Source organism: Littorina saxatilis, linkage group LG16 (genome assembly GCF_037325665.1).
Source record: "Littorina saxatilis isolate snail1 linkage group LG16, US_GU_Lsax_2.0, whole genome shotgun sequence".
Lineage (NCBI taxonomy): Eukaryota > Metazoa > Mollusca > Gastropoda > Littorinimorpha > Littorinidae > Littorina > Littorina saxatilis.
The window spans coordinates 8,661,378-8,673,200 of NC_090260.1; the positions used below are offsets into that span (position 1 = coordinate 8,661,378).

At 46.5% G+C, this 11,823-nt stretch overlaps 1 protein-coding gene and 1 long non-coding RNA gene across 4 annotated transcripts in view; both read right to left on the reverse strand.

The window, feature by feature from the left end:
- Window positions 1-3,357: 3,357 nt before the first annotated feature.
- On the reverse strand, window positions 3,358-5,390 carry LOC138950346 (uncharacterized). 3 transcript variants are annotated; one of them, XR_011450615.1, is made up of 3 exons: window positions 4,572-5,390; window positions 4,320-4,403; window positions 3,358-3,533 (listed from the first exon to the last, which is right to left on the reverse strand). It is a non-coding gene; the product is annotated as an uncharacterized lncRNA (long non-coding RNA). The 3 variants fall into 3 exon arrangements; XR_011450613.1 differs by lacking the exons at window positions 4,320-4,403; window positions 4,572-5,390 and adding exons at window positions 3,618-3,785; window positions 3,870-3,894; XR_011450614.1 differs by having other exon boundaries at window positions 4,320-5,390.
- A 2,590-nt stretch (window positions 5,391-7,980) lies between these two features.
- LOC138950313 (uncharacterized) overlaps window positions 7,981-11,823 on the reverse strand; it is a 15,563-nt gene continuing 11,720 nt past the window's right edge. Inside the window, exons 8-9 of the mRNA XM_070322061.1 lie at window positions 11,748-11,823; window positions 7,981-8,848 (exon numbers count right to left, since the gene is read on the reverse strand). The exon at window positions 11,748-11,823 is cut by the window's right edge and continues 96 nt beyond it. Coding sequence (XP_070178162.1) covers window positions 8,622-8,848; window positions 11,748-11,823 — 303 coding nt within the window. The 3' untranslated portion in view covers window positions 7,981-8,621. The remainder of the gene's footprint in view (window positions 8,849-11,747) is intronic.

The following is an 11,823-nucleotide window of genomic DNA, read 5'->3' on the forward strand; positions in this document are numbered from 1 at the left end:
GTAGATGTGTGTTGTTGGGTAGATGTGTGTTGTTAGGTTGATGTGTGTTGTTGGGTAGATGTGTGTTGTTAGGTAGATGTGTGTTGTTGGGTAGATGTGTGTTGTTGGGTAGATGTGTGTTGTAGGGTAGATGTGTGATGTTAGGTTGATGTGTGTTGTTAGGTAGATGTGTGTTGTTAGGTTGATGTGTGTTGTTGGGTAGATGTGTGTTGTTGGGTAGATGTGTGCTGTTAAGTAGATGTGTGTTGTAGGGTAGATGTGTGCTGTTAAGTAGATGTGTGTTGTTGGGCAGGTAGTTGTGTGTTGTTGGGTGGCTGTATGTTGTTGGAGAGATGTATGCTGTTGGAGAGATGTATGCTGTTGGAGAGATGTATGTTGTTGGAGAGATGTATGTTGTTGGAGAGATGTATGCTGTTGGAGAGATGTATGCTGTTGGAGAGATGTATGCTGTTGGAGAGATGTATGTTGTTGGAGAGATGTATGCTGTTGGAGAGATGTATGCTGTTGGAGAGATGTATGTTGTTGGAGAGATGTATGCTGTTGGAGAGATGTATGTTGTTGGAGAGATGTATGCTGTTGGAGAGATGTATGTTGTTGGAGAGATGTATGCTGTTGGAGAGATGTATGCTGTTGGAGAGATGTATGTTGTTGGAGAGATGTATGCTGTTGGAGAGATGTATGCTGTTGGAGAGATGTATGTTGTTGGAGAGATGTATGTTGTTGGAGAGATGTATGCTGTTGGAGAGATGTATGCTGTTGGAGAGATGTATGCTGTTGGAGAGATGTATGTTGTTGGAGAGATGTATGTTGTTGGAGAGATGTATGCTGTTGGGTAGTTGTGTGTTGTTCAGTACATGATTGTGGGTTTTGGGGAAGATGTGTGTTGTTTGGTATATGTTTTGGTATAGGTCGATATGTGTGTGTGTGCGTTTGTGTATGTGTGTGTGTGTGTTTATTTGTGTGTGTGTGTGTGTGTGTGAGTTTGTGTGTGTGTGTGTGTGTGTGCATGTGTGTGTGTACGCGCGCGTGAATTTGTGTATGCTTGCGTGTGTGTGTGTGTGTTTGTGTGTGTTTGTGTGTGTGTGTGTGTGTGTGTATTTGTCTGTATGTGTGTGTGTGTCGGTGTAGTAACTTTCCGTGTCTACATGCAAATGAAGCAGAGATATTCCTGCTTGCCTTAATTTTCAGATTGCCCTGAACCTGATCTTCAAATGGAGTTTGTTGCCTACCCAGGAAGTTTCATAAAGGTTGTCACTGAGATGAGAAGTTTTGCCTCCAAAGACGATTGCCTGGCGGCGTGTGCAGCAAAACATCGCTGTCTCGCTGTGGCAACCGACTTTCTATATGTAGTGTGTTATTTTTACTCCATCACAGCTCACAACAATAGTAATTTTGTCAGTGACATGCCTGTCGATCACTTTACCATGTACCAGAAACGGTGCGCATAAAGAGCGTTAGGACCGCCTGTAAGGAACCCCGGGAGACCAACACAGCGCCACTTAGTCCCCCCCCCCCTTACACTCTCCTTGGACCGCCTGTAAGGAACCCCGTACCCCGGAACCATGTACCAGCAACGGTGCGCATAAAGAGCGTTAGGACCGCCTGTAAGGAACCCCGGGGGACCAACACAGCGCCACTTAGTCCCCCCCCCCCTCCACTCTCCTTGGACCGCCTGTAAGGAACCCCGGGAGACCAACACAGCGCCACTTAGTCCCCCCCCCCCCTCCACTCTCCTTGGACCGCCTGTAAGGAACCCCGGGGGACCAACACAGCGCCACTTAGTCCCCCCCCCCTCCACTCTCCTTGGACCGCCTGTAAGGAACCCCGGGGGACCAACACAGCCCCACTTAGTCCCCCCCCCCTCCACTCTCCTTGGACCGCCTGTAAGGAACCCCGGGAGACCAACACAGCGCCACTTAGTCCCCCCCCCCCCCCTTACACTCTCCTTGGACCGCCTGTAAGGAACCCCGGGAGACCAACACAGCCCCACTTAGTCCCCCCCCCCCTCCACTCTCCTTGGACCGCCTGTAAGGAACCCCGGGAGACCAACACAGCGCCACTTAGTCCCCCCCCCCCTCCACTCTCCTTGGACCGCCTGTAAGGAACCCCGGGAGACCAACACAGCGCCACTTAGTCCCCCCCCCCCCCTCCACTCTCCTTGGACCGCCTGTAAGGAACCCCGGGAGACCAACACAGCCCCACTTAGTCCCCCCCCCTTCCACTCTCCTTGGACCGCCTGTAAGGAACCCCGGGAGACCAACACAGCGCCACTTAGTCCCCCCCCCCTCCACTCTCCTTGGACCGCCTGTAAGGAACCCCGGGAGACCAACACAGCCCCACTTAGTCCCCCCCCCCCTTCCACTCTCCTTGGACCGCCTGTAAGGAACCCCGGGAGACCAACACAGCGCCACTTAGTCCCCCCCCCTCCACTCTCCTTGGACCGCCTGTAAGGAACCCCGGGAGACCAACACAGCCCCACTTAGTCCCCCCCCCCTCCACTCTCCTTGGACCGCCTGTAAGGAACCCCGGGAGACCAACACAGCGCCACTTAGTCCCCCCCCCCTTCCACTCTCCTTGGACCGCCTGTAAGGAACCCCGGGAGACCAACACAGCGCCACTTAGTCCCCCCCCCCCTTCCACTCTCCTTGGACCGCCTGTAAGGAACCCCGGGAGACCAACACAGCGCCACTTAGTCCCCCCCCCCCCCTTTCACTCTCCTTGGACCGCCTGTAAGGAACCCCGGGAGACCAACACAGCGCCACTTAGTCCCCCCGCCCCCTCTCATCCACTCTCCTTACCTCATTCTGCTTCGAATGTCACATTTTGTTCAAAACATTTGTGCATCGACTTATGTTTTGACTAAACGAACACTTTCCCAAGCGCCTAAATATTAGTTGTAGTTCTACACGGCTAAACGAAAGTAATCCCGACAACTCGATTGAAATATTATAAGATGTTTAGAGACTTGTTAACAGACCAGCGTTTGTGTTGGTCCGAGGGGGGGTTATCGTCTTCGGTTTCATCCTTATCGACCAAGGCCGAAGGCCGCGGTTGATATATATGAAAACCTAAGGCTATATGGTCCCCGAGGATCAACAAAAAAAGCTGCTCTAACAACAAGCCACCAAACATTGTTTTTATTATAATTTTGGATAAGCAAAGGTACCCAATGATATATGGGGACCCTTATTCTGAACGTAATTTTTAGAATGCAATTTCCAGGGCCCCAACGAGTCAGAAGTTTGAGATAACACGTCATACTTGTCTGTGGCGTCAAACGTTACTTGTTTGTCGATTTTGTTCCAGAATGAAAATGCATAAAGCTGCCATCTTATTCAGTAAGTTTGAGCATATTCCTTTTCTTTAAAGTGTTTGATGACTTGCCGTTGTGGAAACTAAACTAAACAGAAAGCGACAGTTTTTATTTTTAAGACAAAAGTGCTAGGCTCCTTTGCACAATCTACTCTTGTAAGGTACCTTGGCCTATGTTGGTCTTGCATGGTACCTTGACCTCTGTTGGTCTTGCATGGTACCTTGACCTCTGTTGGTCTTGCATGGTACCTTTCTCTCTGTTGGTCTTGCATGGTACCTTTCTCTCTGTTGGTCTTGCATGGTACCTTGGCCTATGTTGGTCTTGCATGGTACCTTTCTCTCTGTTGGTCTTGCATGGTACCTTTCTCTCTGTTGGTCTTGCATGGTACCTTTCTCTCTGTTGGTCTTGCATGGTACCTTGGCCTATGTTGGTCTTGCATGGTACCTTGACCTATGTTGGCCTTGCATGGTACCTTGACCTCTGTTGGCCTTGCATGGTACCTTGGCCTCTGTTGGCCTTGCATGGTACCTTTCTCTCTGTTGGTCTTGCATGGTACCTTTCTCTCTGTTGGTCTTGCATGGTACCTTTCTCTCTGTTGGTCTTGCATGGTACCTTTCTCTCTGTTGGTCTTGCATGGGGTACCTTTCTCTCTGTTGGTCTTGCATGGTACCTTTCTCTCTGTTGGTCTTGCATGGTACCTTGGCCTATGTTGGTCTTGCATGGTACCTTTCTCTCTGTTGGTCTTGCATGGTACCTTGGCCTCTGTTGGTCTTGCATGGTACCTTTCTCTCTGTTGGTCTTGCATGGTACCTTTCTCTCTGTTGGTCTTGCATGGTACCTTGGCCTCTGTTGGTCTTGCATGGTACCTTGACCTCTGTTGGTCTTGCATGGTACCTTTCTCTCTGTTGGTCTTGCATGGTACCTTTCTCTCTGTTGGTCTTGCATGGTACCTTGGCCTCTGTTGGTCTTGAAAGGTACCTTGACCTCTGTTGGCCTTGCATGGTACCTTGACCTCTGTTGGTCTTGCATGGTACCTTGGCCTATGTTGGTCTTGCATGGTACCTTGACCTCTGTTGGTCTTGCATGGTACCTTGACCTCTGTTGGTCTTGCATGGTACCTTGACCTCTGTTGGTCTTGAAAGGTACCTTGACCTCTGTTGGCCTTGCATGGTACCTTGACCTCTGTTGGTCTTGCATGGTACCTTGACCTCTGTTGGTCTTGCATGGTACCTTGGCCTATGTTGGTCTTGCATGGTACCTTTCTCTCTGTTGGTCTTGCATGGTACCTTGACCTCTGTTGGTCTTGCATGGTACCTTGACCTCTGTTGGCCTTGCATGGTACCTTGACCTCTGTTGGTCTTGCATGGTACCTTGGCCTCTGTTGGTCTTGCATGGTACCTTGGCCTCTGTTGGTCTTGCATGGTACCTTGGCCTCTGTTGGTCTTGCGTGGTACCTTGACCTCTGTTGGTCTTGCATGGTACCTTGGCCTCTGTTGGTCTTGCATGGTACCTGTCTCTCTGTTGGTCTTGCATGGTACCTTGACCTCTGTTGGTCTTGCATGGTACCTTTCTCTCTGTTGGTCTTGCATGGTACCTTGACCTCTGTTGGTCTTGCATGGTACCTTGACCTCTGTTGGTCTTGCATGGTACCTTGACCTCTGTTGGTCTTGCATGGTACCTTGACCTCTGTTGGTCTTGCATGGTACCTTGACCTCTGTTGGTCTTGCATGGTACCTGTCTCTCTGTTGGTCTTGCATGGTACCTTGACCTCTGTTGGTCTTGCATGGTACCTGTCTCTCTGTTGGTCTTGCATGGTACCTTTCTCTCTGTTGGTCTTGCATGGTACCTTTCTCTCTGTTGGTCTTGCATGGTACCTTGACCTCTGTTGGTCTTGCATGGTACCTGTCTCTCTGTTGGTCTTGCATGGTACCTTTCTCTCTGTTGGTCTTGCATGGTACCTTGGCCTATGTTGGTCTTGCATGGTACCTTGACCTCTGTTGGTCTTGCATGGTACCTTTCTCTCTGTTGGTCTTGCCGGGGTGTGATACCCTTATGCGAGCACAAATAAAAGTATTGCATTCCATTGTGTGTTTCCATTTATTTATATCAATGTGTGTGCTTGCGTGTGCGCGCACGAAAGAGAGAGAGAGAGAGAGAGAGTGTGTGTGTGTGTGTGTGTGTGTGTGTGTGTGTGTGTGTGTGTGTGTGTGTGTGTGTGTGTGTGTGTGTGTGTGTGTGTGTGTGTGTGTGTGTGTGTGTCACTGAATGTGAGCCCGTGTTGGGGGTATGCAATGCCTTTGCTGTGTGACTGTGCCAAAGGCACTTGATGTCCATCACGATTGACATTGTCATTTCAAACAAGCACACACGCACACATACACACACACACACACACATAACACACACACATACACATACACACAGAGAAGGACACTCACACACACACATACAAATACACACACAAACATACACACAATCACACTCACAAATACATACACGCGCGCGCGCACAAACACGCGTGCGCGCAAACAAACAAAGAGGCGCATGCACGCGCGCGCGCACACACACACACACACCCACACACATATATATACCGTAAAGTACCTTGTAAGCGCCCACCCCCCCTGTGCACCAATTCCGACCCAAAGTAGGGGGTGGGCGCTTACTAGGTACTACACCCTATGCACGAGCAGTTTTACTTCGTAATCATATCTTCTTTTTTTTCATCTTCCATTGTTTTTCTTGTTCGTATTGTCATTAGAAGAGCTTGGGGAGACAAATGTCGTCGCATCCTTTTCTTGTCTGCAGAGGTGCCGCTGTCGGCCGCACTGTCTCTGTTTCCCTTGAACAAGGGGTACGTCTTCTGGATATGGGCAGCAGTCTATTTTACTTGGTCAAAGACTGTTAAGTTCGGCAGAAAGAGAGAGAGAGAGAGAGAGAGAGAGAGAGAGAGAGAGAGAGAGAGAGAGAGAGAGAGAGAGGGAGAGAGAGAGATAAATCAGAGAGAGAGAGAGAGATAAATCAGAGAGAGAGAGAGAGATCAGATCTACAGAGAGAGAGAGATCAGAGAGAGAGAGAGATCAGATCTACAGAGAGAGAGAGATCAGAGAGAGAGAGAGATCAGATCTACAGAGAGAGAGAGAGATCAGAGAGAGAGAGAGAGAGAAATCAGAGAGAGAGAGAGAGAGAAATCAGAGAGAGAGATCAGAGAGAGAGAGAGAGCTTCTTCTTTTCCTTTCTGGCCTGGTGACTGACAGGGTATCGCGATTCTTTCGCGATTCTCGTAGGGCCTATCCTTTTTCGTTCTACCCAAACTCACTTGCTGTTTGCGACACATTTCCATTGGCGTTATTATCCAAATAGTCAAGAGCTGACAGCTTAAATGCAACGGTGTACGATTTGATCCGCGGCATCTTGTAATCATTGACTTGCAGGCGTTTGATAGGGTTTGCAAGAAAGGGAAATCATTCACAAAACTAGCAGATCAAGTGCGGAATTTTTATTTCCCCTGATTTCAATGGTGTAATGTGGGGGGTGGGCGCTTACAAGGTACTATACCCTATGCACGGTTTTGGACTAAAAGTGGGGGGTGGGCGCTTACTCGATACTGGGCGCTTACAAGGTACTTTACGGTATATATATGCACACACATTTGCGCGCTCGTACACACACCCACACACCCGCACCTACAGACACACATGTTAACATACGCTAACACACATTCTAGCACAACCATTCGCACGCACACATACACACACACACATGCACACAAACATACACCCATAACAACAAACATTAGCTCGCACAATCATTCACACGCACACACACACAAACACACACACACACACACACACACACAATCATACACGCACACACATACGCGCGCACGCATAAACACACACACACACACACAAACGCGCGCGCGCGCACGAACACACAAAGAGGCGCGTGCACACACACACACACACACACATATATATATATGCGCGCGCGTACACACACCCACACACCAACACATACAAACACACATTTTAACATACACTCAAACACATTCCAGCCCAACAATTCGATCGCACGCACACACACACACACACACACACACACACACACACACACACACACACACACACACACACACACACACACACACACACACGCACACACACACACATTTATATAATACATGTATTCATACACGCGAGGTCGCGCGCACTCACATAATGAGGGTATAACTTACAAAAGGTAAAAGCTGTCACGACTTTTTATCTAGTTAAGACGCTCTTCATCCTTTAAAATCAACGTACAAACATGGCCGGGATGTACCTACCAGAAGACGGTCGTGGGAGAGGAGGGGGTGTGATGGGGGGGGGGGTGATGGTTGGGGGGGTGTGATGGTTGAGGGGGGGGGGTGGAGGGAGAAGCGAGAAAGGTTGAAGATGGGGTGCGAGAGTTTTTTTTAGAGCGTGCATATTTATGTGTGTGTGTGTGTGTGTGTGTGTGTGTGTGTGTGTGTGTGTGTGTGTGTGTGTGTGTGTGTGTGTGTGTGTGTGTGTGCGTGTGTGTATGTATGTGCGTGTGTGTATGTATGTGTGCGTGTGTGTGTATGTATGTATGTGTGTGTGTGTGTTTTGTGTGTGTGCATGCGTGTGTGCATGCATGCGTGTGTGTGTGTGTGTGTGTGTGTGTGTGTGTGTGTGTGTGTGTGTGTGCATGTGTGTGTGTGTGTGCGTTTGTGTATGAGTGAGTATGCACATATTAACCCAAAGCAAGTGAACGAGTGATAAACCACATGAATCATTCCTCGTCTCCATCTTGTAATCACATCTTCAAGCAAAAAATAAAGTATCCACCTCTTCTCATGTCACTTACAGCAATGTTGAGCTTTGCGTGTGAAATTCATAGCTCATAATTCAGAGGCATTTAATGCTCCACATTTGCAGACACATAGTTGCACTGGTAAGCATAACAAGTCATTTTTGATCCGTTTGAAGTCACGGATCGAACTGTACGAATGCATTTCGTATATACATGCGTCAAAGAAGGTATTTTCCATGTAAGCCGACAGGGGGTGAGGGTTGGGGGGGAGGCAACGCTGTCGTGTAAGTGATGTCCTTTGGTTGACAACGTACACATTTTCGCGTCGTTTTCGTCGATCAAACAACCAACTAGTCCGTCAAATAATTTCACGACAAATTTTCTTTGGCTTGATTACAGGGACTTGTATCAAAACTAAGTAAAGAATACCACTGGAGTCTCATACCACTGGAGTCTCAGCTATGAATTTAACACGCTAAATTTCAACATTACCTCACTTTTTCTGCGCCACCAGGCGGGACACCAAGTAGTGACTGTTGAACAACCGGGGATCTCTGCTCGCTACTCTCTTCTCCAGCGACCGGTACAGCTTATCCAAAATGGCCGCCTTGTCTTCTGCACTGCGCATGTCTGAGAGACTGTTCTCGAACGAACTCTGACTCCAGACTCGGTTGGCCGAGACCAGGCTTTTGGCGTAGGTGTCCCGGTCGTCCACACCCTCTGAATGTTGAAACATTAAAGTAAGAGTCAGGGAAAATGGAAGCAGGGAAAGAGATATTGCGTTTAAATCATGTAACAGAAAATGTTCAAGGCCATTTGCTTTAAAGAAATTGTTATCAGCCACATGCACTTATGGCAGAGTGACCGAGTTCTCAGTTTTACGTGCCACTGTGATGACACGGGGGTGGGACATGGATACAGTCTCTGAGTCTGCACATACAGTTGACCCGTGTCAGTCCCTGCCGGTATTCGAATCTGCGACCTTTGGATCACAAGTTCGGTGCTCTTACCAACTGAGCTACTTGCCCCCCTTTGCATAATTTGCTGTTGTGAGCATATGAAGTCATGCAGTTTAGTTATCAAGTGACGGAATGAACTGTACAGATGCGTTCAATTTATATACGGGGATTACAAGGAAAACACCGGCGCGGCCATTTTGAGAACAACAGTCGAAAGGGAGACACATTTGGCGTTTTGTGCAAAAAGACTCGGAGACAAATGTGACCCTCCACCACGGAATGAGTCGCATGTCACCTTTGCATGATTTTCATATTTGTACATTTTCATAAATACTTTTGTATGCTCTATCCAGTGGTGAAAACCGTTTTAGAAAAGAGCGAAAACTGTTCGAGTTATAAGCCTGTGACTAAGGTGACCCTCACACTGTTACCAGACACTCCCCGGTCTTATATTAAGCCTAGCGCAGAACCGCGCGAGGTGACGTGCGACTCATTTCGTAGTGGAGGGTCACAAATATGATGGCATCTGTTCTTGACCAAATACAGAAATAACCAAATTATGCTCAATTGTAATGCTCATTCCGTAAAATAATGTCACTACAATTATTCTTTTATTCGATAAAAGTGATTTGTATCAAATATAACTCAATAATGCCACTGGATTTGTGAGCTTGTAAATGGACAACGTTAAAATTCAACATAACACGACTAGTTTACACGGGGAAGACGTGTTTGCTTAACGATGTGGCCCTCACCTTTTTGTTTTTTTAATGGTTTTTTTTAATGTTTTGGAAGACCTTCAAATGCAGCGTGCCCGTTTTATCAAGAAATAAACAGAGTGATAACAAACATGGTATATGTTTGTATGCTGTTTGTACACAAACTCTGTCATTTACATGTGGTGCAGGAAAAAACAAACACCTGCACATACTTTGACTTATTATGTTAAATTTTACATTACACAAATAATGATGATAAAATCGTTTATTTAACGTCACTCTGTAAAAACATTGGCGACATTTGTCTCAGATTAAAAACACACACAGGCGCGCACACAAACTTTCCCTTTATGTACAGTGGTTCACCACCCTCCCACCCCCCGCACACTCTCGCTCATCTAATCAAAAGAGGTAATAAGAGATACTTGGATATAAAAGGGTGTTCTTAAAAAGTTCTGATAAAAATATAAAGTAGCTACGAAAAGCAATGGCGTTAGTTGCAGTAATATCTCTTCATATGGTTGGACTACTGATTGACGATGACGACTCTGACTACAGGCGGGAGGTAGATAAGTTTGTTGGTTGGTGTGATGATAATTATTTAGAACATAATGTAGGCAAAACTAAGGAAATGATTATGGACAATAGGAGGAAGGAACATGTACATGGGGATATAGGTTAAGGGAGAGGTTGTAGAGAAAGTAGAGCAGTATAAGTATTTGGGAATAATCATAGATAATAAGTTGACATGGAAGCCCAATACTGATGCTATTGTGAAGAAGCTCCACTCCCGCCTGTACTTTTTGAGAAAACTCAGATCTTTTAATGTTAGACAAGAGATTCTCCAGATGTTTTATACTTCAACCTGCAAAAGTGTGCTGTACTTTAGATCCGTGTGTTGGAGTGGCAGCATCAGCAAGCAGGACAGGGATAGATTAGAGAAGTTCATTAAGAAAGCAGGTGGGGTAGTTGGGAGGAAGCAGGACACTTTTGCATCAACGCAGGAACGACGACTGACTGACAGGCTACAGAAGATTTTGACCGATGACACGCACCCACTCAGACCTGAACTTGACAGCAGACGGATGGACAGAAGCTTAAGATTTAGACAGCCATACACAAGAACCACACGCTGCAGAAACTCATTCATTCCATCTGCAATTCACATCTTCAACTCTCAGGTGGGGCGCTAGGTGCTGGTTCTGTCGCTCTGACAACGGCATAATCTTTACATCCTTTTACCAGTTGTTTTTCTTTGTTGTTAGTTATATTGATTTATAGGATACAAATGTGATAAAATAATGTGGTTAAAATGTGATAAGGTGATAATGTGATATAATTTTTAAAGAGGTAATGCATTGCTTCTATTTTTAGGCTTATTTTAGTAAGTGTGTGGGTACAATGTTTGCGTGTGGCGATATGATGTGAATATGCGATGTGAATGTTGCTACATGCATGGTTGATTGATTGATTGGTTGATTGATTTTACAGACACACAGTCAAGCTTGTAATTTCTCTTTTAGAGATGAATAAAGATTATTGTATTGTATTGTATTGTATTGTATTGTATTGTATTGTATTGTATTGTATTGTATATCCAGGGACCAAGTGGGTGCGTGTGCACAAGTCTAGCGATAAGTTTGGGACATTGTCACCCAAGGTCTTTATTAAAACTTAAAAGATAGCTCACGTACAATACACAATTGACAAAAGGACAATAATTGATAATATGTGAGACAATGTTGTTGTGTCTGTTGGTGTCAGTCACCATGTGTGGCATCACAATAATCATATGTCATCATGCATTGGTCTATTCGAAATCAATATTCGCATTTAAACATTTGCTTGTCATTACCTTAAATCATGGCCAATAAACAATAATTAGTTTCTAATAACAAACCCGTTTTGTTTTTTTTGCATTGACTGACTTATTTCTCTCACCTTTGCGCAGTGTCTCCTGCCACTGAGTCTTGAAGAAACACGGCAAGGCGACCTGGTCATGGTGTAGTAGGCCCAA